Source organism: Tetrahymena thermophila (genome assembly GCF_000189635.1).
Source record: "Tetrahymena thermophila SB210 genomic scaffold scf_8253873, whole genome shotgun sequence".
NCBI classification, from domain to species: domain Eukaryota; phylum Ciliophora; class Oligohymenophorea; order Hymenostomatida; family Tetrahymenidae; genus Tetrahymena; species Tetrahymena thermophila.
Genome location: NW_002475953.1, coordinates 1 through 25,773, shown reverse-complemented (window position 1 = coordinate 25,773; position 25,773 = coordinate 1). Strand labels below are relative to the sequence as shown.

At 19.9% G+C, this 25,773-nt stretch overlaps 7 protein-coding genes across 7 annotated transcripts; 3 read left to right on the top strand and 4 right to left on the bottom strand. All coding sequences in view use genetic code 6, as the record gives it.

The window, feature by feature from the left end:
- Positions 1-5,437: 5,437 nt before the first annotated feature.
- TTHERM_01415190 (hypothetical protein) lies at positions 5,438-7,216 on the top strand (the record flags this gene model as incomplete). Its single annotated transcript, XM_001029595.2, has 1 exon — positions 5,438-7,216. A coding segment is annotated over one exon (1,779 nt), but the record flags the coding sequence as incomplete, so codon positions are not given.
- Positions 7,217-8,887: 1,671 nt separating this feature from the next.
- TTHERM_001415181 (cyclic nucleotide-binding domain protein) lies at positions 8,888-11,449 on the bottom strand (the record flags this gene model as incomplete). The annotated part of the gene is made up of 10 exons (XM_012800970.1): positions 8,888-8,978; positions 9,178-9,267; positions 9,503-9,592; positions 9,770-9,859; positions 9,995-10,084; positions 10,461-10,550; positions 10,732-10,821; positions 11,038-11,127; positions 11,281-11,336; positions 11,390-11,449. The coding sequence occupies 10 exons, from the start codon at positions 11,447-11,449 to the stop codon at positions 8,888-8,890; spliced, it is 837 nt and encodes a 278-aa protein (XP_012656424.1).
- A 71-nt stretch (positions 11,450-11,520) lies between these two features.
- On the top strand, positions 11,521-14,318 carry TTHERM_01415180 (hypothetical protein; the record flags this gene model as incomplete). The annotated part of the gene is made up of 10 exons (XM_001029594.3): positions 11,521-11,618; positions 11,676-11,725; positions 12,053-12,142; positions 12,302-12,391; positions 12,557-12,646; positions 12,848-12,934; positions 13,396-13,485; positions 13,658-13,747; positions 13,944-14,033; positions 14,228-14,318. Exons 1-10 carry the CDS (start codon positions 11,580-11,582, stop codon positions 14,316-14,318), a joined length of 807 nt encoding a protein of 268 aa, XP_001029594.3. The 5' UTR covers positions 11,521-11,579.
- Positions 14,319-14,899: 581 nt separating this feature from the next.
- TTHERM_01415170 (cytochrome P450 family monooxygenase) lies at positions 14,900-16,417 on the bottom strand (the record flags this gene model as incomplete). Its single annotated transcript, XM_001029593.2, has 1 exon — positions 14,900-16,417. The coding sequence occupies one exon, from the start codon at positions 16,415-16,417 to the stop codon at positions 14,900-14,902; it is 1,518 nt and encodes a 505-aa protein (XP_001029593.2).
- A 1,513-nt stretch (positions 16,418-17,930) lies between these two features.
- TTHERM_001415163 (transmembrane protein, putative) lies at positions 17,931-18,283 on the bottom strand (the record flags this gene model as incomplete). Its single annotated transcript, XM_012800969.1, has 2 exons — positions 17,931-18,203; positions 18,272-18,283. The coding sequence occupies 2 exons, from the start codon at positions 18,281-18,283 to the stop codon at positions 17,931-17,933; spliced, it is 285 nt and encodes a 94-aa protein (XP_012656423.1).
- A 352-nt stretch (positions 18,284-18,635) lies between these two features.
- Positions 18,636-20,127, bottom strand: TTHERM_01415160 (hypothetical protein; the record flags this gene model as incomplete). Its single annotated transcript, XM_001029592.2, has 2 exons — positions 18,636-18,802; positions 18,861-20,127. 2 exons carry the CDS (start codon positions 20,125-20,127, stop codon positions 18,636-18,638), a joined length of 1,434 nt encoding a protein of 477 aa, XP_001029592.2.
- A 1,368-nt stretch (positions 20,128-21,495) lies between these two features.
- On the top strand, positions 21,496-24,715 carry TTHERM_001415159 (cyclic nucleotide-binding domain protein, putative; the record flags this gene model as incomplete). The annotated part of the gene is made up of 10 exons (XM_012800968.1): positions 21,496-21,534; positions 21,589-21,638; positions 21,891-21,980; positions 22,290-22,379; positions 22,736-22,825; positions 23,141-23,230; positions 23,525-23,614; positions 23,935-24,024; positions 24,318-24,404; positions 24,628-24,715. The coding sequence occupies 10 exons, from the start codon at positions 21,496-21,498 to the stop codon at positions 24,713-24,715; spliced, it is 804 nt and encodes a 267-aa protein (XP_012656422.1).
- Positions 24,716-25,773: the final 1,058 nt, after the last annotated feature.

Below are 25,773 nucleotides of genomic sequence, written 5' to 3'. Positions count from 1 at the left end.
AATTTTATTGTTATTGTTTTATATTATGTATTGTTTATTTTAAATCTAATCAAATTTATATTATCATTATCTTTAAATTTCTAAAATTTTATTTATTTTCTTTTCAGAAACTTTTAATTTAAATAATTTTCATAATTAAATCTTACATTTACTGTTTGAACAGTGTTAAAAAATTTAATAAAGTAAGAAATAAAATAAGTAAAATGCTTAAAATTTATTTAAAAAATTAAAATAATATTTTAAATTTTTGATAAGGAATATCCTCTTTTCCCTATTACATTAATTTGTTAATATTAAAAAAAATTATTTTTTTTTATCAATATTTGAGTATTTTCTTAATTAAAAATATTCAGGTTAGCTAATTGATATAAAACAATAAACTTATATTTTTTTAAGATAGCATTCTTCTTTTTAGAAGCCATTTTTATTATCGAATCTTTAATAAATGCTTTCTTGTGTCTGTGTTATAAATATAGAAAGAAAATAAAAAATAATAAAATTGAAAATTATTTAATTAAAAATTTAGTTGCAATTAATAATTATTGTTTTTAATACTTGACACAGAAAAAAAAAGCTAAACAAAATATGTATAAATATAAATAATAGAACTAATTAATTAAATTTTAATTTCACATTAGTTTCTTAAATTCATATAAGATGTTTTCTAAAGTCGAATTATCAATATTTATAGTTTTATCAAATTGGGATAGCTTTAAAATTTTTACATTTAAAACATTTAAAATATTTACAATTAGAGCATGAAAACAAAAATCTATGATGTTTTATTTAGGATGAGGTAAAAAATTATAAATTTGATGCAAGCAAATAGGTTATATTTATTTATTTATTAATTTTTAAAAGTTTATTCAAAAAACCAAGTCGTGAAGTGAAAGAGCAGGATAACTAATCATTCAGATAGATTGAAGAATAAATTGCTAAAGAAATGAATATCATGAATATTATAAAGGATATCATATTTTTGAAAAAAGCAGTAATGATGATACTAACTAAAGATCAATTAGCAACTCAGCGACTTATTGGATGTTCATCAAGCTTTTTAGATCTTAATCTAAATAATATGAATGTGAGCTTTGAATAACTAGGTAAAATTTTATATTTGTTTGAATTTTTATATTTATTTATTCTTACAAATTAACCAGAAAAAGAAAAAAATCTAAGTCATTACGAAAGTTAGCTTGCCATTTAATAATTAGAATAATATATGGAAGAAAATTTAGTAAAATTCTTAAATAGAAATCAGAATAGTTCAAATCAGAGTATCTTAGATTAAAGAATTATATTTTCGCTTAAAAAGAGTAATATAAATTGATAAAAATATGATTAATTTGTTAATAATCTTATGACTTTTATGAAATTTGTTTATTTAAAACTTAATCTAAGGTAATTAATTTTTAAAAATTTTATTATTTTGATTTAAATTATTAATTCTATTAATTCAAAAATAAAATATAGTTTATTGCTAATCAATTTCCATACTTTGAATTTCTACTAAAAAATCATTTTTTTTATGATATCTTTATTTATTAAAATAGGAATAATTATATAAATGATTAAGACGTGCTAAAATTAAACCAAAGAGCTAAAAGAATGAAAAGAACTGATAACATTATGATAGAAATATGGTTAAATTATTTAATATATGATTTAATACTTTATTTTAGTTTTTTTTCTCAAGCTCATTTATTAGCTTTGTATGATATGGAAAATTTATTTAATTGATTTTTTTTCTTATTGTTTAAATATTTTTATTGGAATTTAGTTTGAATTTAAATAATTTTTATATAATACCCGTTTTAATCAATTAATGCAAAACTCCTACTAGATAGATAGATATCCTATCAATAATTCCAAGTAATATTTTAATAAAATATTGAATAGTTAAAATTTTAATATCTAATGAAAATAGTTAATGATAGCAGATACTTTTATTATTTTCTTTAAATATTATAAAAATTCAATAGATAGATATTCTATTTAATTAATTACTTAAAATTTCCAAATCTTTCATTTTATTTGAAGAAAACTCTCTTAAGCTTAAATTAACTATTAATGACTCTAATCTTTATTTAGATTTAACTGAAAAGTGTTATCACATTCTTTGAAATCTTGAATTCATATTAATTAAGCTTCTCCTTTTTTTTCAATTATTGAAATTTTAAGATCAAAACCTTAGATTGAAACAGAAGAATGAATGAATATATAAATTACTTTGAATGATATTTTTATATTATAAAAATAGAAAAAAGTTGTTTTGAATTGATAGCGCTATAATTTTATACTAAAAATAATCACCCACCGAGGGGCTCGAACCCTCGACCACCAGCTTAAAAGGCTGGCGCTCTACCGACTGAGCTAGACGGGTTTATTTATAAATATAAATTCACTTTTTTGGTGTTTTAATGAAGTTATACTAAAATTAGTTTTGGTTTAATTGAAACTCCTTAAAAAAAATTTTAATAATTTCTTGTTTGATTAAAAAATAATGATTTGCTATAAAATAAAAAATCACCCACCGAGGGGCTCGAACCCTCGACCACCAGCTTAAAAGGCTGGCGCTCTACCGACTGAGCTAGACGGGTTTAATACAAATAATTTATTTTTTTTCATAAACTTTTATAACTAAAATAATTTTTAAATTAACTTTAAATTGATCTTTTTTTTAATTTTCTTTAAATCCAAGTCAAATAAAAAATATTTTAAGTAGTTTAAATTTATTATTTTAGATTTATTTATCAATAGCTCCAAGAGATAATATGCAAAAAGGAGTTTTTTAAATAAATATTTTAGATTTAAATAAAAATATTTTTTTATAATTTAATATTTTAAGGCAAAATTGATAAGTAAATGTTTCCTCAACCAAAAAACTTTTTGCTATTTTTAAGTTTTATAAGCTAGTTTTATTTTGTATTATCTTCTAAAATCCTTTTTTACTGGATGAAATCAAAAGTTCAGGCATTATTTTTATATTAAAGAGTTTATATTCTAATAAAGTACTTCAAACCTTTGTTTTGAATTTATAATCATGAAAAAAACAGGAAAATACAAGTTGTATTTCTATAAAGGTATAAAACAAAAAATTAAAATTTAAAATTGGATTTATTTTCTTCATAATTTAAATTTAGCATAGATAGTTGGTTAATAAAGAAACAAAGGAACTAGCTATATTTGCTACAATCCTTACTTTAATTATTGGCATATCTACTCTTTCAATTTCATTTATATTATTAAGTAATATTAAACTAATCAGATAGAACATGCTTCAGATTTATAATTTTATGACTTATGATAGACCTTATATGCCTTTAACAAATGATTTAGCTGAATTCAGATTATAAACTGTTAATGGCCTTTAATGTAACTCAAAAAGCAAAATATTTTTAGCTTATTTAGCTTATTTTTATAACATTTCTCAAAATATTAATTATTCCTTCAGCCTGATATTATTGAGTGTCTAAAACCTAATCTTAAAAGCTTTTATTACTTGGACTTTTCAAATGTTTCAAACCACACTTTAGCTCTAAGCAATAATGAAAACATCAATCCAAAATTGAGATTTTCACTTATGGATATTTGGGTATAGATAGCATTAATATAACTTTTCGAAAAAACAGAGCTAATTAAACTGAATAGATAATTTGATAAATGGCTTTAATTCCTTCCTAAGATTTATATGATATATTTCATAATAAATTGAGTCAAGCTACATGAATGCTTTTATCTACACAGTTTCTAATCAGGCTATTCTTTGTAATTGCCGCATTAGCAGGTATCATCAATAAAACAAGGACTAAACTTTTTTAGAGAGGATGATTTACTTTCTCTTCACTAATTTTATAAATTTAGTAGAATTAAGTGTAGGATAAATAATATGCTCTTTATTAGGCTTGTACAGAAGCTTAGAGTGTTTCAATCATTTATCTTAATGAGATTTCTTAATAAATTTAAATATTATATCCTCTCTTCCATTAGTTCTAGTTTTAGTCAACATCATTTTTACTCTACGTTCCTCCATTTTTTTTAGTTCTTTTTTCAGTTTTCTAAAAATTTTTATGTTTATACATGCTTTTTGTACAAATTTTTAAAATATAGATAGAGATCTATCCGAATTATTCGGATTTAGATTTTTAGCATGCCTGCATCCTGCTTTTTCAGCAGTGGCAATTTTTACAAGGGAAAAGTATATATATATATATGCAACGAGGGCATACAATTTTCAATTTTTTTAAAAAATAATTTTTTGGCCCTGAGGTTTTTCTTGGCTGAAAATTTAAATAAAAAAAATATCCCTATTATATAGCCCCCGCTAGAAATTTTAAGGAGAAGAGATAATTGATTTAAATTAATTAAATTTACTATTTTATTATTTTTAATGTTAAATAGATAATTTCGATTAAATTTATGAATGCTAAATCAAATTTAAATTAAAATTTCAGCAATATTTGAGTAAAATCTATATGTTTATTTGTAATCTACTTTTAATTGTATTTAAGTTAATTAATTTTCCTTTATTTTAATTTTGGGTAGATAACATCATTTATTTATTTATTTGTTTTGTATAATATTTGTTAGAAAACAAACCAATAAAATCGATCAATCGATTAATTGAGGAAACAAAAATTAGATTTAAATAAAAATAAATTTTTTTTAATTTTATTTATTTTTTGAACATAATAATTTGAGCTAAGAAAGGAAATGATTTTAATAAGGAAACTTTGTTTATCGATTATTATAGAAATGCAAAAAATTATAAGATAAACTTGATATTAGATGAATAATTTATTTTAATAAAAACAAATGTAAAATAAAATGACAAAATATTTATTATACTAAATTTAACTAAAGTTAATTTTTATCAAAAAATTGTTTAGAAATTTCAATCATTTAATTTTCTATTTTATAAAAATTATTATTTAAAAGATAGATAGTTAGATTTTAAAGATTTAATTTAAATATTTGCTTATATTTTATTTGTTGCAATAATAAATAATTATTAACCAGCTATATATAATAAAAAAGCTTATTGTTTATAGATATTAATTGAATTAGCTAAGATTCTAATTTAGAAAAGTGCACTAATCTCTCAAATTTGACACTTAATCTTTAGTAAAAAGCGTTTATTGTATTTTTAAATATTGAGAAATTCTTATAATAAATTAGGAAATAAATATTTTTAAAAGCGATTTATTGTAAAAGCAATTAAAATATTTTTTGGTTTTTAAGACTAAAATTTTATTGACAAGATATCTTAATATTTTATAGACAAGATTTGTTAATGTTTTATCTGTTTAAAGTTTATCAAATTATATAAAAAATTAAATTTTAGTTGATTTTTTCCTATATTTAAATTGAAATATCTATATATTTGTTTGTTGGTTTGATCATTAAAGACAGATATTTAAACTGGATGTATTTGTAAAAATTTTATAAAAAAAAATAAATAAATAAATTAGTTATATTCATGATGGATTAAATAAATAATAGCAATATCTAAAACTAATTATTGTGCTTGAAGCACTATTAGCAATCAGAATACTTGCAATTTGCCAGTGATAATGAAGAAGATCTATTTTGCTGCTACAATTGTTTGTATGAAGAGTGTTATAAAGTAAAGAATATGATACCTTTAGAAAAAATTTAAAGTTGTGAAGAAGATCATATTATATTTTCGTGGCCTCCTCTTGACGAGTAAGATTTAGTTTGTTAGATATACCAAATTAGCCAATATGATAACCCTATTAGCATATAAAAGTTAATTTAATTTTTTGATGAATTAGAAACAGAAATTATAACTCATTTATAGAAATAAAAAAAGGCCTTTTTAGTAAAAATTAATAATATTTCCACTTAAAATTAAGAATTATTAGATTTCTATTCTAAAATTTCTAAATTAAGTGACATAAAAGGTATAATTTAGGATTAAAATCTAACTCAATTGCAAAAAGCTAAACAAGTATTAGCTATTATCAACAAAATGAAAGAAAAGTCAACTGAAAACACACATAAACTTAAGCAAATGCTTTAAAAATCAATTTAGTAAAAAGCTGTTGATTTATAATTGCTAACGAAGCTTAAAAATTCTATCTTAAAGTAACTCAGCTTCATTAACTCTCAATCTATGCAATAGCTGCAGTAATTTCTTGAAAAGAATTACTGTTTGATAGAGCAATAAAAAAGTGAAAACAATTTACAGAATGAAAACATAAAACTTTAAGAAAATGGAAATCTTGACACAATTTTAAAATTAGTTGCAAACAAAACAAATCAATGCGACTCAAAATACTTGGATTCACTTCAATCTGAGCTTCTCAAAATTTAAGTCATAATAAATGACTTGAAAATAGAAAAGAATGTTTTTCTACCAAGCAAGCAATAAATCAACTTTTAAGATTTTACTTAAGAGTAAATCGATGACATTCATTTGCTTAGTAAAAAAATAAGCGAGATGAACAACAAATACAGATGCAGCTAAGAATAAGAAATTTTATCATTCAAAATTTAACCATCTTCTTATTCTACTTGTAGAGCTTTGTTTAATTAAAACATAATTAAGCAAAATAAATTAAATTATTATTATAATTTACTAAAAAAATACCCTATTTTCGAGTTTGAAAGCTTTTATAAGTCTTACTTTAATTGTAGATATTAATTACAACTTAGCTCTCTAAACAACAGCTAGCAGTATGGACAAATAATTCAAAACAATTCAAATTATATATTCTAAGTAGTCCAGCAATCTAACACTACCACTGCTTATATGAAAATAAACTAGGCTAGCTTGTATAGAGTAGTAGTTGAAATGAACCTCCATAATGTCTATAATAAGTATTACATTTTCGTTGGTCTTATAAGCAACTTTAGTAAAGATAATACATATATTTCTGATGTGAACAAAGTCAACAGTTTTGCAGTTGATAGGTAAAGCACAAGCAAAGGAGTTAGTAAAATCGTGAAAGGAAGGGTTCTAAAAGACTTACAGTATCCCGATGATTACAAGCAGATAGAAATTACCTTTTGTGTTGAATCAAAGCTCTTTTAAGTATGCGATTACCCTAACAGAGAAAATGTTAATGAAATTGATGACAACAGATTGTATCTGTTAAATACCAGTTAAGAATATCTTTTAGGCTTTTAACTCTTTAATAACGGCGACAGCATAACCATTTTACAATGTGAAGAATTAGAGTACCAAAACTGATTTGTTAAATATAATACTAAGTTAAATGGATTTATTATCGAGCTAGCTAGCTAGCTATCTAGCTAGACTAATAACCAATATATTTATTTACTGATGAAAGATTAATAACCAATCAAAAAATTTTTGATAAGTGTTAATATGAAATATATAAAACTAAATTCAATATCTAAACTAGTGATTCAAATCTTAAATGTAATTCAGTAATCTAAAATTAAAAATATTAAATTAAATAAAATAAATGGTAATTTTAAGAGATTATTTCAATTTTTATTTGATATGATAAAATAATATAATTATTAAATGTAGATAAATAGTGTCTATTGTATACAAATATAATATGTATGTAAGTAACTTATATATAAAATATTAATTTTATTACTGAAATATTAAGTTTTAATTAATTATTTTAATTTAAAATAAAAAGTATTATTTTAGAATTTAATAATTTAAGATAGTTTAAGTCAACTAAGATGTAAATAAATAAATAGATACTTTAAATATTATCAATTATACAAAGAATTTAACTAATTAATTTAATTTAATTAAATAATTAATAATATTTTAACAAGTTTATTTATTTGATTGATTGATATGATAAAATAATATAATTATGAAATGTAGGTAAATAAATAAATAGTGTGATTTTATTGTATACAAATAAAACAAGTAACTTATAAATATAAAATATTGATTTTATTACTGAAATATGAAGTTTTAATAAATTAATTATTTTAATTTAAATAAAAAGTATTATTTTAGAATTTCATAATTTAAGTCAAGTAAGATGTAAATATATTATCAATTATACAAATAATTTAAGTAATTAATTTAATTAACAACTAATAATATTTTAACAGGTTTATTTATTTATTTTATATTATAAAAAAATATATTTATGAAATGTAGCTAAGTTTATTGTATACAAATATAATATGTAAGTAACTTATAAACATAAAATATTAATTTTATTACTGAAAATATGAATTTTTAATTAATTAATTAATTATAATAATTTAAATAAAAAGTATTATTTTATAATATTATAATTTAAGCCATGTAAGATGTAAATACTATAAATATTATTAATTATAAAAAGAATTTAAGTAATTAATTTAATAACACAATTAATAATATTTTAACAAGTTTATTTATTTATTTGATATGAAGTAATAATATAATTATGAAATGTAGGTAAATAAATAGTTTGAATTTATTGTATTCAAATATAATATCTAACTTAGATATAAAATATTATCTTTATCACTGAAATATGAAGTTTTAATTAATTAATTATTTTAATTTAAATAAAAAGTATTATTTTAGAATATAATAATTTAAATCAAGTAAGATGTAAATATATACTTTAAATATTATCAGTTATACAAAGAATTTAAGTAATTAATTTAAAAAAAACAATTATATAATATTTTAATAGGTTTATTTTACTTCATAGATAATTAGTTATAAATCTATATGTTTTTATTATTAATACTTTTTTAAGGCATATCAATATTTAATTAACCCTAAAAAAATTAGAAATATATTCATTTTTTAATCATTTTTATTTAAAAAATTACTAAGAGAGTTAGTTTTGTTTAGAAAATTTGATTTTAAATAAATTAGAAATCATCAATATTAATTAAAAACAAATGATATTGTTTTATTCATCTATCAAATAGAGATCTTATAATTTACCAGCTTTTAAATTCTAAGCACTTTTTTTGTTAATTTCAGACATTAGGCTCTACTAATTTTATTTCCACTTTTTGTTTTATTTTCAGTTTATTTGTTAAATATTTTTTTGCAAAATAATAAATTTAAATGAAATAACAAATAAAAAACAAACAAACTTAATAAGTCAAACTTATAAAATAAAAAAGAAAATGGTAGTTTGTATTCTCTTTAATAAATTTAATAAATTATAGGAATATGTATGTATAAAAACAATAAATAAAATTTACAAAGTGTAGAGAGCCAAACTTTGAAGATAATTACAATACTGTAAAGCGATTCCTAAACTTGAAATTCCATCATCGTTTATGGAATTATGGCTTTATAAGAGGTATTAAAAAATAATTTTTTTAACTTAAAGATAAAAATAATACAATAAAAAAGGTAAAAGTTTTGTTCTAAACTATTTATTAATTAAATAGATAGTTTAAATAATTATTATTTTTTAAAAATTAATTTTCAAAATGTCAAAAGTACATTTTTATTTTTAATTAAACAAATTAAATTTATGTAGGAATTTCATAAATTAAATAAAATCCAATAATTAATCTTTACCATAAATTTAGTGACAAAGTTAAAAGCTTAGTAAAATTTTATAAAGCAGAGGCTATACCTTATACTCCTTTACTTTAAATATCATTATTGCTTTTGATTATTTTAAATATAAATATTGTTTGTTTTTTTTAAGATAATGAAGGTAAAAATAAATAAATATATAGATACAATACTCATTTTTAAAATTAAAATAGATATTTTTAAATAAATTTAACTATAAATTATGATAGATAAAAATAAGTACAAATAAAAGTTATATATTCTTACCCAATATAAAGCTTCAAGTTAGAAAGATTTTTGCATTTTGATAATCCAGAAACCAATCCAGATGCACCTTATTATTGAATGTAATTATCACTTTTTATATAATTATCAATAAGAAGTTAATTTTCAAAGGTGAAGGAATTTTTAAAACATTTATTTAGTTAGTTATCTTACAAAATAAATAATAATAAAAATTTGATTTCAACTTTAAAAAAAAAACAATTTTACTAAAGATCTAATTCCAAAATCTAAAGTCTAGGGAAGCTTGCGAATGCAGAACCTAGTCCTGAAGCACCATTTTACCCAAAACTGTTATTACTTCAAAAATGTTATAAGTAAATTTGAGGATCATTGATTATTTTTTACCCAAAAATAATTTAATCTAAATAAGATAAATTTTCAATTTAAATAAAGTTTTTAATCATAATGCGTTGTTTTCATCAAAAAAAACCAGACATATTAAAAATAAATTTTGACAAAAATTTGTTTACCATAATACATTTTTTTAAACTTTTAGATTCTTAGGTTATTCATAAAACAAAATTTGAATAACAAAAATTGTGGATATTAATTAATTAATTTAGTTTTTAGTGTATTTTTAATAGGATAAATTAAACAATTAAATTTTGAAGACATATTTAAATAAAATATGATATTAAAATTGAAGAAATAGAAAAAAATTATTCAACTTTACCCAATATCAAGCATTAACTTTTAAAGGTTAGCACATTTAAGTAAAGCTTGTCCCAATCCAATTATGCCATCATCGTCAATTTAATTATTGCTTTGATTTATTATTTTTTATTTAAAAAACAAGGAAAGCTATACTAAAAATAAAAATAAAGTTAATTACAAAAACTAATTAATTCATATTTTCAAATGGAAGTGAAGAAAAAAATAAAAAGAATTCTTCAGATAAATCCAAAAATTAATTTAGTTCATTATATTTAATTAAAAAATCCAACCAAAGATAGAGTGTTAAATCAAAGAGACTTTAGCAGCTTGCAAAAGAAGAACCCAAATCAATAACTCTCCTACAATCAATTTCATTATAGCTTTTTGAATATAGTATTAATTTTTAATTTTTAAAAAAATATAGAAAAAACTAAATCATGAAAATGATAAATATTTTTAGCCAAAAATGTAAGCAACATTTTTTTTGCACAAAAGAAATAAATGCTTTGGTATTATTATTTATTTTTGACTGTATAAAGAAATAAAAATAACTTTTTATATGAATAAAAATTATAAAACAAAAATAAATTTTATACTCCAAATGGATTTTCAAAATAGAAAGATTAATGCATTTAGTTAAAGCATTTAGGAAAAGTGGTTTTCCCTCTTGGTTGTTTTAGTCTTCACTTTGAAAATATTTTTATTTAATATTAATAATTAAAAAAATTTGATTTATTAAATTTATTTTTAAGATCTAAAAGAATTTATTTTTAAATTTTAAGTTGCTTAACAAAATTTTTATTGAAAGTGTAAAAAAAAAATCTAAATAATAAAGTTACAAAATCCATATTTTTATTTCAAGATCTGTATGAGATTCAAGTGAAGAGTTTAAAAACTTTTTAATGAAAAAATAAATTTAGATAAAATAATACAAATACAGAGAATAACTTTTTCTAAAGAATCAAAGTATAATGTTTATTATGTCTTCTCTCTTTTTACTAATTTCATGATTTTTTATTGTCTATAAATTAATTAGCTTATTAATAAATTACTTTCTAAAATAAATAAATGCAATATTTAAAAATTTTTATTGTTATTAACTTTTTCATTAAAAATATAAAAGTAATTAAACAAAATAATGATAGAATAGATTAATTAATTTAGAAATATATAAGATGTAAAAATCAGAAATATTCATATTTTTCTTCTAATTAATTTTTGATCTTAAAAAAAGTTTATAAGCTCTTCTCTCTAATCTCACATCCATCTTGAATTGTATCTAAGGTAAATTTTATTAAACAAATAAATATCCAAAAATACAATTTTATAATTAAAACTGTCTTGTTTTAATTAGATTTTTTATCAAGCAATGCATTTAATTTAAATGAAAAAGACATAAAATAAAATGAATTTTCAATAATTCTTAATTTTTAGGAATTAAGATGCTTTTAAATTTTAATAAACTAAAAAGCAAAGATAGTATAATATTTAAAATTTAACAAACTTATTTCAAAAGAGAAATCAAAGAAAAATAATTATTTAGTGTTTTAAATAATATTTCTTATTTTAATTGTTTAAAGAATATATTCAAAACATTTTTTAAATTATAAGTGATAATAAAATAAGCGAATAGGATGCATCAAGTTTAGGGTTAGCTTTAGCAAACTGCATTAATCTATCAACATTAACAGCATACCTAGAGTAAAATGATATTTTATTGGTTTTATTTAGATTTATTAAATAATGAAATAATTTATTATTCCTAAATTTAAAATTTTTACGTTGATTAATTTGTATTTATATAATTAATTTTAAATATTTTCTTACTAAAAAACCTTATTATTTCTTATTTAATAAAAGCTAAAATTAATTTGGCAGTATGGGAGTATCAAATTTGAGTTTTGGGTTAGCAAAATGCCAAAATCTCACTTCTTTAATAATCTACTTCAAGTAAATTTTGTTATATTTTCGAATTATTTAACTTATAAGTAACTAGCCATAATTTAAACTTAAAATTTTTGACTTGACTGAAATTAATTTGTATTTAATAATCCTTTATTTTATCATTTTTATATTTTTTTCATATTTCTTTTAAACGGTAAATTAAAATTAAAGTGGCAATATGATCGATCAATAGGTTGCTTTAGAATTAGGCTCTGCTATAGCCAAGTGTTACAACCTTTAAAAGTTATCTCTTTACCTTAGGTTAAATAATTTACATATTTTATTTATTGATCTTTTAAAGTGAAATTTTTGGATAAATATTTAAAATTTTAAATTAAATAAATATTTTTTTATTTGAGCAAAATATTAAATTTTAATTTTTATTATTTTTGATTATATTTGAATTTTCTTTGTTTATTTTTTTAAAAAATATTTTTTTTTTAATTATTTTTTATTATCTAGCAAAACTATGAAGGATGGTTCTTCACCAATGTTATGTTCTGCTTTAGTAAATTGCACTTAACTGTCAACATTAACATTAAATCTCGAGTACAAAAAATTGATATACATTATAAAATTAGTATTTATGGATTATTTTTTTAAATGAAGTTAAAACTAAAAATAATAAGTGCTATTTATTATATAAAAATACAATTAAACTATTTTATTTTACTTTGGGCTGTTTAATTTAATCCTCTTACTAGATATACTTTAATATGTCTGGTGGAGGGTAGTCAGAATAGGGGATATATAGATTTGAATGAATAAAAAATAGGGGATTTTATTAATGATATTATTAGAAGTATTATTTCCTGTTGTTTATTCTTCCTTAACTTACTTTTTTATTGTCAAATGGAAGTATTAAGAACTGGGGATTTTTCTAATAATATTAAAAGATTAATGCCCTATTTTATTTTAGTTTTAAATCTTTATTTTACCTATTCTCCCCTATTTTTCTTTTATATTATATTTTTATTCTTTACAAATTATAAATTTTAACATATGAATAGTCATAATCAGATAAACAATTATGAAAGTAAAGTTTTAGGATCTGCATTTGAAAATTTTAGATAACTCTAAAACTTGACACTCTTCTTATAGTAAAACCAATATATATTTTTTTCTTTACTTTTCTTAATATAATTAATTTAGCTAATTGGTGAATTATGAAACAATAATAAGAGAAAAAAATTTAATTTTCTCACTTTCTTGAATTTCTTGTTTTAAATCTTAGTTTTTATTGATAAACTAATAATTTTTAATATGATAAAGAGGTAATAATATTATGGGTTAGGGTGCCTTATCAATAGGTCTTGGCTTAAAAAATTGTCAAAAACTCTAAAATCTAACACTCTACTTAAAGTATATTTTTTTTTCACTTAAGTTATTATTTACTTTTGATTTTACCTGAATTCCTAATGTGTGATAAGAGCATTTTTAATTCAGAAATTTTCATAGTTATTTAATTATTTTTTAAATAAAATTAACAAAATATATTTTCATTTTTAATTAAAAATTATTGTGTTTTATTATGTAAATTTTTTCTATAAATTAAAAGTCATAATGAAATCGATAATTAAGGTGCTTAAGACTTATTTGCTTCTATAAAGAGCTACAATAATCTTTTTACTTTGAAACTTGGTATCATGTAAAATTAATATCTTTTTTATAATCAAGTTTTTTATCATTAAATTTATAATTATAAAAATAAAGACATTTTAATATATTTTTTTGTTTGATTTAATCTTTGATAACTATTTAAAATTTATTTTATTTAGAATTTTTTACAATAAGTTTTTTTTGCCTTCATTATAAATTTTAATCTAAAATATTAATTTAAAGGTGGAATTAGATTGAACAAGCAACAAAATAGTAATTAGAAAAAAAATTACTAAAGGCAAAAAGATTAGTTATAAAATAGATTTAACTTTGATATTTAATATTATATTATAATATTATTTTATATAATATATATTTTACAATTAAAAATACGATTAAATTTCTTTAACAATAATTTATTTTTATTCATAGCAATTTAAAATTTCTAATCTCTTCTCTATTTAATTTTGCTACAGTTTTTTTATTTTATTGTTTGAGATTTTAAAATTTAAATATTCTATTTTTGCATATTTTAATTGAATTAAATATTTTCTTTCTAAATTTATTTGCTATTTCTTAATTTGAAATTGCTTGAAAAGAAGAAAACAAACTGATATTGTCTTATTAAATATGTATCTCAACAATAAGATGAAGTCTATATATATGAAAGTCAATTAAATTACTTAAGTAAAAATTAATAGAAGAAACTTTATTAAAATTTATCTTTGAATTGCAATTTAATCAGTAAATGTTTTTTTAATTAATGAGAAAAATTTATAAAGTAATTAAAAAATAATTTAATTTGATTCTACATAAATATAAAAACAATTTGACTAATAATAAATTGTTAATTTAAATAGAAAGTCAATTTTTTTAAATTAACAAATGCTTTCTTTTATGGTGAAAATTAACAAATCAACTTCTCTTTTATAATTTAACGATTAGAGGATTTTTAAAGCCATATGATTAAATCATTGTCTTTTCATCATCGAAATCAGGAGGGATTTGAGGTAAGTGGAATTTCTTGATAAATTCTACAATCATAACTTTTATTTACATAGTAGCTAAATGTTATCCAATACAATTTCTTGATCCTGCAGAGAAAGGAATGAAAACGAAGTGATTTTCTTTAATTTTGAGGTCTTCTTACTTATCAAACCAACGACTTGGATTGTAAGTAAAAGGATCCCTGAAGTATTTCTCATTGTAAAAGTTAGCGAGATAACCAACATTGATGATACTGCCTTTTTTAATTTAATATTTTCCAAGTGTATGGTCATTCTAAGCTACTCTTAATCTTAAAAAGGCAGAAGATGGGTCTGTTCTTTATGTTTCTTTGATATTTGCTTGCAGGTGATTAAGCTTTTAAATGTCAAGGTAATTGTAATCGTCGTGACTAACATATTTTTGTATTTCATCATATACCAATTTGTATTATTCTGGATGCTTTATCAAATTGTAGATTGTCATGTTAGCTAACTTGCTTGTACTTTCTTTAGCTCCCAAGAATATACTAAAAGCAGTGGCTCTAAGATCATTAATTTCTTCATCAGTTTATAAATAGCCAGCCCTTAGCAAGAATGTGATGTAACTAGGAAATTTAGCTTCATAAGAAGGATCTTTTTCATGATTTACGCAGTCAATTAAAATTTTAGTCATTAATTCGCGCATGTCTTTCATACGTTTTTAAATTTAACGATCAGCTTCTCTTAAATTCCATTTAAGTATTTTTTAGCCAAAAATCATCGCGAATGGTGAAATGTAAAGAGCACAAATATCGTTTGACAATTACTGGACGCATTCACCAAGGTGTCTTCCTTCACTGTCTTTGTACTTTTCTACTTCTGCTCCAAGCAAAACTTAAAGATTTTAAGATCCAGAAATCTTCTCAAAGACATATTTGATATTAAATTTTTCAGTATCTTCATTATTAATGTATTTGCGTGAAATTTCTTTGACTCTTTATAATTGAGCAGTAATATTTTCAAAAGTAAACATGTTAGAAATTACTTTTCTTCCATTTTTCCATTTTTCTCCATACTATCTTGATAGTCCATTGCCTAAGAAATCCTCAATACCTTACACAGGCAATTAGTATTTTATATATTCATTCTATCTCTAAAGAAATTCATTAATAAGCTCTGGATTAATTAAAGTAAGGAGAGCTTGATCAGCAAGGTTACTAAGAATAATATCTTAATCTTTATAATCAGGGTTTTGACTAAGACGTTTAATATAGTAAAGACAATCGTTCCATTGATTCCTCTTCATCAGTGTAATATCTGTAAGCCATCCATAAACAGGTCTGAATTCATACTCTTTAAGTCCCTGGTTCTTATAAAATTGCATCCTATACTTTGGTAGCACAACATAATATGCAAAATAATATAAGAAAATTGAGAAAATTGCCAACACTATCAATTCTAATAACATTTTAACTTAGCTTTTTTTACTTTTAAATTATAAACTAAATATTTGCTATTTATTTATTTCATTAAATTTAAATTTAGTCAACTAGGCTATTTGCTAAGCAAATCTGAATGTAGAAATTTAAATTTCTTAGAAAGACTTATTTCCACAGAATTTCTTATTAAGTAAATAGTTGAGAATCAAACGCAATTATTATTTTCTTCAATCAGATATTCATTTGATAAACGAAAAACCTAATTAATTTTGATAAGTAGTGCATAAAGATAATATAATTGATTCGTTAAATATCTTTATTTACAATATTTATATATTTTTTTAACTGCGTGAAAAACTCTTTAAGATAAACAAAAATTTTAACTTAAAGAAAGCAGCTCCTAATAAACATATTCTGAATTATCAATTACAAAAAAAATCTAAATTTACAAAATTTTAGCTCTACTTGTGAATTTTATTATAACAAGAAAATATCAAAAGTTTTTTGATCAATAAGAAATTAATTTTTCTAACCTACCAAAAATATAAATCTTTTACTTTTAATATTTGTTTCTACTTGAAACTATATATCTTAAGATTCATTTTGTGAGTAAAGCGAAAAATTGTATTTCTTTCCAAAATTCAATAAAATCAACCATTTTTAAAAAACATCGCATTAAAATTTAAACAGAGAAATCTTTCGCATTGATTTCTAAATTAAGTAAGCAAAAAATATCAAATTAAAAAAGAATTTGTAACAAAAATAATTTAATATCTGATGAGGGGTTGGTCAGTTGGTCAATCAATCAATCAGTCATAATTTTTATTTTTAACCAATAAATATTGCAGACAGATATACAAAGATTATCTATCTAAATACCCCTGTTATTAATTAAAAATAATAGATATTTTTATATTAAAGAGAAAAATATTTGCTTTATATAGAGATTCTATTAATTAATTTAAAATAAAATGACATATTATTATTATTTTTAATTCAAATATTATTTTAGAAATTATTAGTTATCCATCTACAATATATTTGGAATTGACAATTTTCTATCAAGTTTCTTATTTGAGTAAATGTTTATACTTTGTACTTTATTTATTTTGTTTAATTACTAAAATAAGAAATTTTGTCGAATTCTTTTAACAAAAGGTAAGAAAAAATTATCTTCAGATTAATTAATTAATTCTAATTATAATTTAATAAGCCAAAACTATAAATTATTTGTTGAAATAAAATATATATTATATGGATTGTAATAAATTTATAAGTTATTTGAAAGATATTATTTACAAAAAAACTAAAATAAAGAAATCTAAAATTTGTATGAAATTCGATAATACATACTTAGGTTAAAATCTTGCAAAAAATTACAAATAAATCAAAGAATAAAAATAAAAGTATCTGATGATTATTAACAGAAAAAGTATCTTTAAGTATTTATTTATTTATTAACTTTTTATTGGATTAAATAAATCATTATAAAATTTAAAAAATTTTAAATAAAATTCTAACTAATTTGAATATATAAGACAATCAATTTGTTCTGTTAGGATAAAAAAGATATTTAAATAACTTATAAAATTGAAAGTAAATCTTTGCTTTTCCAAAAAGACAATATAAAAATAAACTACAAACAAGACTATCAAAAAATTGAATTTTATAATAAAGAATTTAAAATTCTTTCATCGATATCATTAATTTTTTAATTATTTTAGCATCTCTTAAGAAACTTTTCCAATTAATGCTGCTACAATTTTTCAGATTACATAATAGCATATTACATCTCATAATAACTTAATTTTTATTCTTTTTATATGTTAATATTAACAAATAATCTAAATCATAATTTGATAGATAATTAATTAATTAGTTACTTAATTAGGCATTTGAGTGAATATTTTAAAAATCTAATTCTTAAGCACTTGTAGAAAATCCTATCAAATTTAGTGCTGCTAACTAATCTTTTCTTAAAATTAACATAACAGCTTTCTTTAAAAAGATCATATCTTTGATAAAATTTAAGATACTAAGATCCTAACTGATCTAATTATCTATCCTTTATTACTGTTTTTAACTTAGAGCCTCTATCTCCTCAGACTTTTATCGTTTTTTGCACAATCTTTTATTATTTATTTATTTATTAAATTAAAAAAAATATATATAAAATTAAATAATGATACACTATTCTAAATATTTATTTTTTCATTCTTGCATAAACTTTTCTATCTTAAAGAACTCTCAACTTTTTTAAACACTCACCTATTTCCTCTTTTTCTTTATTGCTTTGATCTTCTTAATATTAATATTATTTATTTTTTTCTTCACATTTCTTAGCTTCTTCTAGGTTATTACCTATAAAGCCGTTTTATTCCTTTTTTTAAGCAACATTTGTCTTAGATTTTTAGCTTTAGATAGAAAAAATAGTTTCAGAAATTATGCTTGAAGTTTATTTATTGTATAGACTTGACTTTTAAATGATAGAGTCGTTGCTTATCTGTGGAGAATCTTTTTCAATTGATAATTTTCCTTTTTGATTTATTTAAACAAGCTCTTTTCTAAGCTTAATGGTGCTATTGTTAAATGACTTTTATTCCAATTCTAAATTTTCTAAATTATTATTTTGATATAGATAACTTTTATTATACGAAGGTGTATAATAAAATAAAGGAATTGATTTAGATTAACTTATTTCATCTTGATTTTTTATTTCTTCTTCTTCCTCATTAATACTATCTGTCTATAATTATTTGATTTCTGCTACCCTTTGATCTTTTTAATCTGATTATTATTGTTTGATTTGTAATATTTCTTGTTTATGCTATTAAAATTATTCTTCGCATTAATCATTTAATAAACTTTGTTGTTAAGTTTTCTGAACGCCTTGCATTAATAAGTAATTCGCTTAAAATAAATGTTTGAAGAAAAGCATAAAAAAATCTTGTTTTATTGAATACCTAGAAATAGCTCTACCAATAACACCCAAAAGCATAAGCAATGTAAGAATACTATTAACTTAAGCAAAAACTTGGGGAAGAGTGGGAAATTCAATTTAAATTTACTAAACTAGTTCATCTGGAAACAGATTTACTGAGCTAAAGCTCTAAAAACCTATATTTTCTAGAGCATATTTCCTATCGTAGCTATAATCTTGCTTGTCATACTATATTGGAGAAGAAAAAGTCATTTCAGATTGTATAATCAATCCACTTTTAACTGATGTAACTTACTTTTATGTCTTGATCCTCGATAAAATTGATTGATTACCGATTGTATAGACATATGAGTTTCTATAGTTTGCTTAAATTTCCTATGAAGTTGTATTAAACTGACTAGTGTAGAGTTTTAGTCGTAAAACACTATTTGATCCATTAACTACATTATCAATTTCTGTTTGATTTGCACAATTATCTGGAATAAATGTCTTATAGTTATCCAAATCCAGGCAACCGTAAGTCATAATTGTAATTTAAGTTTACAAATTATTTTAAGTGTCGAGAGAAAAGGTGTAGTTAGAAATTTTTGAAAAATCCAAGCATTTAAAGCCTATAAGACTAGGATTTTAGCAATCAATAACATCAAGATTATAAGTTACCTAATTTGACTGATTGGCCTAATAAAATTAGGCAACATAGACTAAATATGTTTTATTATTTTAAGCTTAAAGTAATTCTATACTTAGATTAGTATCATACTCGAATCTAAACCCAATTAAATCATTATTTAGCGCCATATCAATATTTTTATCGCTAATAAAGCTTTAAGATCTATATGTTGGATCTAATTTATTAGTGGCATATTAATACACTATATAAACTAAATAAGCAAACGAGTTAAACAAGACAATAAATGAAAGAATAGTTCCTAAAATAGTTCCTTTTTTAGTTTATTAGTTACCAATATTAAAAAAAAACTAAGATGAAAATAAATCAAGTTTTAAACAGATCATTAGTTAGTTGCTTTTTATTTAATTAATACTTACTATCAAAATTTTACTTCTACTAATTCTTTTTTGTGGTTTAATTTACTAAATAAAGAAATTAATTAATCTTTTAATATAAAATTAAAAACAATAAACCCTGTCTATGTTGGGCACCGTTTGTTAGGAATAAATCGCCCAACATGCACAGATGCCAAACATTCAAAGAGTTCTAAAAAAATTAATAAAAATTATTTAATTATAATGAAAAATTAAATTTAATATAATTAAAATAATAATATAAACAAAAAATATTATAAATATATATATATTCAAGACACATTATTTTAAAAATTAAGTAATTTTCAATAAACATTTACTTTCTTTAATTTATTTATCATAATTGAATATGTATAAATTCTTTTTCCATTTATTTAATTGAATTTAATAAACCTTATTCATTTTATAAGGCAAATATTTTTAATGATATATCATTTATTAAGGCACTTTTTTTTGGGTAAAAAAGATACTTAGGGAATGCCTTAATTAATGAGCATTTACAGTATGATATCATGATCTGTGATATTTCAAATGCAGGAACAGCTATACATTGTAGATAGTATAAAAAAATGTATCTTAAGTAATATAAAAATGCATAATATATTTATTAAAAATTTATTTTATGTATAAAAGCTCTTTTTGGGTGCATTTAATATATATATATAACTAAATAACAAACAAGTTCTTGAAAAATAATTGATTGGATTTGAGAATTTTTGTTAAACATATTATAATGTCTTAAATATATTTTAATATAGATTAATATTCACCTCATTAATAGATAGTTCTAATACATTAAAATTATCTTAAAAAAATTTGAGTACTTTAATTAATAGAATTTTATCAACATATGACTGACTAACTAAAAACCCATCTTTGATTCTTGTTATTTTTATAATTATAAGTTTTTAATATAAATATTAAGATTTAATAATAAATAAATGCTACACTAACATTAAACTTTTTATGATATCTCTTCCTAAAAGTAAATTTTTATATGTAAATATAGATTTGGATTTGATAATTATTAAAATTTATTTATTATTTTTTTGATATAAAATCAATTAAGATACTTTTAATTAAATTTCCATAAATTGCTATTGAATATTAAAAAAAAAACAAATGATATAAAACATAAAATATTTTAACAATCTAGAATAAGTAAATATTAATTTTTAAAAACTATTATTTAAATTTATTTTATTAATAAAAAAGTTTTTCAAGTCTTCACTTTAATCACATGAAGTTCTCTTTATTGATTTAAAGTATATTAAATTTATTAATGTTATTATTATTAATATTTTTATATATTCAATTCTCAATTTCTTAATGAAATTACCATCTATCTATCTATATTCATTTAGTTTTATTTATATCATTTTTAAATTATTTTAATTAAATCTTCATTCAATTTTATTTTCATTATCAATTATTTTTAAAAAAATATTTTTTCTTTATTTTTTCCTTCTACTACTAACTAAGTAACATTATAATTATTTTTTTCAATATTTAAAAAGCTGTTAATCAATTGGTGATAAAGGCTTATCAAGATTAGGTTCAGATTTAGGAAAATGCATTAATATCTCAAATTTAGCGCTGTAACTTTGGTAAAAACAGTTTAATTGTTTTGGATTTTATATTTTTTAATATAAAAACGAATTTAAAACAAACAATACAAATTGTTTTTATTTGATTTATTTTTCTTATTTTTTTACTCTACTTGTGTTTTTTTATTTATTTATCTACTTTGTTTGTTTATCTGTTTTTTTGCTTGTTTGTTTGTCGATTTAACTTATTTTTCATTATTAGCTTTTGCTTTAATTATAAATTTCTTATTATTTCATATTATTTCTTCATTTTTTCCATCTAACAAACAAACTAATTAACTTTATATTTGTTCTTCAATATTTAAAAAGGTCTAATTAAATTGGTGATGAAGGTATATCAAGTTTAGGTTCTAATTTAATAAAGTGCACTAATATCTCAAATTTGACACTTGATCTTTCGTAAAAGCAGTTTATTATATTGGATATTTATTTTTGAATATAAAAATGAATTTAAAAAAATATATTGACCCTTCTAATTTATTTATTTTGTTTTAATTTTATTTTTTTTTTTATTATTTTATTATTCTGCTTGCATTTTTTTTATATGTTTTTGTTTTTATTGTTAATTTAGCTCATTTTTTAATTTCTGCTTTTAATTTTATTATTAATTTCTTATTAAATTATTCGGTATTCGGCCGAATCAAAAAAAGTCTTATTCGGTCGATCACTATTATTTAATATGTTTGTTTTCTTTATTTTTTCCTTCAAAACTAACTAACAAATTAACTAAATATTTTTCTTTAATATTTAAAAAGCTATAATTAAATTAGTAATAAAGGTGTATTATGCTTGAGTTCTGATTTAGGAAAGTGCCCTAATCTCTCAAATTTGAAACTTAACTTTTAGTAAAACAGTTTAATTGTTTTGTCCCTTGATATTTTTGAATATAAAGAAGAATTTAAAACAATATAAATAACTCTTTTAATTCATTTTTTAGCTTTTAATTTTATTTATTGTTTTTTTAATTCTGCTTGTCTTTTTTCTTTCTTTTTTTTTTCTTTGTTTGTTTGTTAATTTAACTCATTTTTTCATTTTCAATTTTATTTTGCTTTTATTGTTAATTAGTTCATTTATTTATTTCTTATTATTTTATATTATTTCTTCGTTTTTTTTTTCTAAATAACAAATTAATTCTTTATTTATTGTTCAATATTTAAAAGGTCTAATTAAATTGGTGCAATTGGTGGATCGGGCTTAGGCTCTGGTTTAGGAAAATGCACTAATCTCTCAAATTTGAAACTTTATCTTTAGTAAAAATAGTTTATTTGTTTCTGATTGATTGATTGTGATATTTTTAATATAAAAATTAATTTAAAAAATAAATATAACTACCTAACTCCTTTAATACTTTTATTGCCTTTTTTTTAATTCTGCTTGCATTATTTATTTATTTATTAACTTAATTTATTCTTTAATTTTAATTTTTTTTTATATTATTAATTATTTTATTTCTTATTATTTCAAATGTTTGTTTTCTTCATTTTTTCCTTGTAAATAACTAACTAACTAATTAATTCTTTATGTTTTCTTCAATATTTAAAAAGGTGGAATTAAATTGATGATGAAGGTTTATCAGGTTTAGGTTCTGGTTTAGGGAAGTGCACTAATCTTTCAAATTTGACACTTGATCTTTAGTAAAAATAGTTTATTTGTTATGGATTGATATATTTTGAATAATGAAATAATTTTAAACAATATTTATTTCTTATAATTTAGTTTTTAGCTTTTTATTTGATTTATTTTTCTTTTTTTTACTCTGTTTGTGTTTTTTTTTATTTACTTTATTTTTTTAATTGTTAATTTAACTCTTTTTTTCATTTTCATTAAACTAACTTTTGCTTTTGTTATGAATTAAATAATTCATTTGTTTATTATTTATTTATTTCATATTTTTCTTCATATTCCTTCTAGATTGCTAATTAATTTTATATGTTTTTTTTTATATTTAAAAAAGCAAAAATAAAATTGGAGATAAAGGTATATAAGACTTAGGTTTTGGTTTAGGTAATTGCACTAATCTCTAAAATTTGACACTCAACCTTTAGTAAAAACAGTTTATTTATTAATTTATATCTTTGATTTTAAGAGGGAATTTAAAAGAATATAACTAACTCTTTAAGTTATTTATTTTTGTTTAAAATTATTTATTTTTCCTTTTTTTTATTCTTCTTATTTTATTTATTTATTTTCATTGTTTGTTTGATTGTTAATTTATTTAACTCATATTATCATTTTCAACTTTTACCTTTATTTTAATTAATTAATTTCTTATTATTTCATATTTTTTCTTTCTAACTAACTAATTAACATTATCATTTTTCTTGAAACTTTAAAAAGCTATAATTAAATTGAAATTGGAGTATTAGGCTTAGCTTATGGTTTAAGAAAATGTTCTCATCTCATAAATTTGACACTTAACCTTAAGTAAAAACAGTTTATTTGTTTTAGTTTATGATATTTTTGAATATAAATATGAATTTAAAACAATATAACAAACTAGCTCTTTCTTTCTTTTAATTTATTTATCTATTAGTTTTTTATTTTGATAAATTTTTTATTTATTTATTTAAAATACAATATTTGATTACAATATTTTATTTAATTTATTTTTTAGTATTTAAATTAGTTAATTTATTTATATTAAAAGTAAAATCAGTAACCAGAAATCAGAATAATTGAAAGAAAAGTTCCTCAAGACAAAGAGATTAGTTGTCTTAAAAATATGTTAACATTGATAAAAAAGTAGTGAAATAGGACAATAAAATATAAATAAATATATTTGAATACTTTAATATAATATGTTTTATTTTGTAATCAAATAAATTAAACTAACATATAGATAGATAGAAAGATTTATTATTATTTTTATATTTAAAATATAATATTTTAGTAAGTTAATAAATAGCTTATTAAACATTACAAAATTTAAGAATCAAATTACTTAAATAAAGTAATTCCTCTTAAATAAGCCCAGAGGGAGCTTTTACAAAAAATGATAAAAACTTTTATTAATTACTGGTAAATACTTTAATAACTAAAATTTATCAACATATGACTAATTAATTACCCACCCATCTTTTATTTTTGTTATTTTAAATACAAGATTTTTAATTGAAATATTTATTAAGATTTAATTATTAATGTTTTACTAATTTTTTGTCATAACTCTTGGGAAAAGCAAATTTATAAATTTGTGTTTGATGATCATAATCATTTATTTATTTATTTATTCCTTTTTTCTAAATTAGTTTGATATAAGATTAATTAATTTATTAAATACTTTTAATTAATTAAGTTTCTATAAATTGCAATTCTTATTTTTGAGAAAAATAAAAAATAAATGGAATAAAACAAAAAATATTTTAACAATCTAAAAAGGGTAAATATTTATTTTTTTATAAGTATTATTTAAATTTATTTTTATTAATAAAAAAAGTTTGTAAACTCTTAGCTTTAATCACATTAGGTTATCCATATTGATTTGAGGTATATTAAATATATTAATTAATATTAGTTGGTTTTTTATGTTATTTTAAATTTACTTTTCAAGTTATTAATAATATATATTATTTTTATAATTGAAATAAATACTCATCTATATTCATTCATTTTTATTTATATAAATATTTTTTAATTAACTTTCACTTACTTAATTTTTTTTGATTATTAATTATTCATTTTTTTATATTTTATATATTTATTTCTTTTTTCCTTGTAACTAAAAATTAAATATATTTTTTTTAATAATAAAAGTATGTGTCCAATAGGTAATAAAAATGGTTCAGTCTTAGGT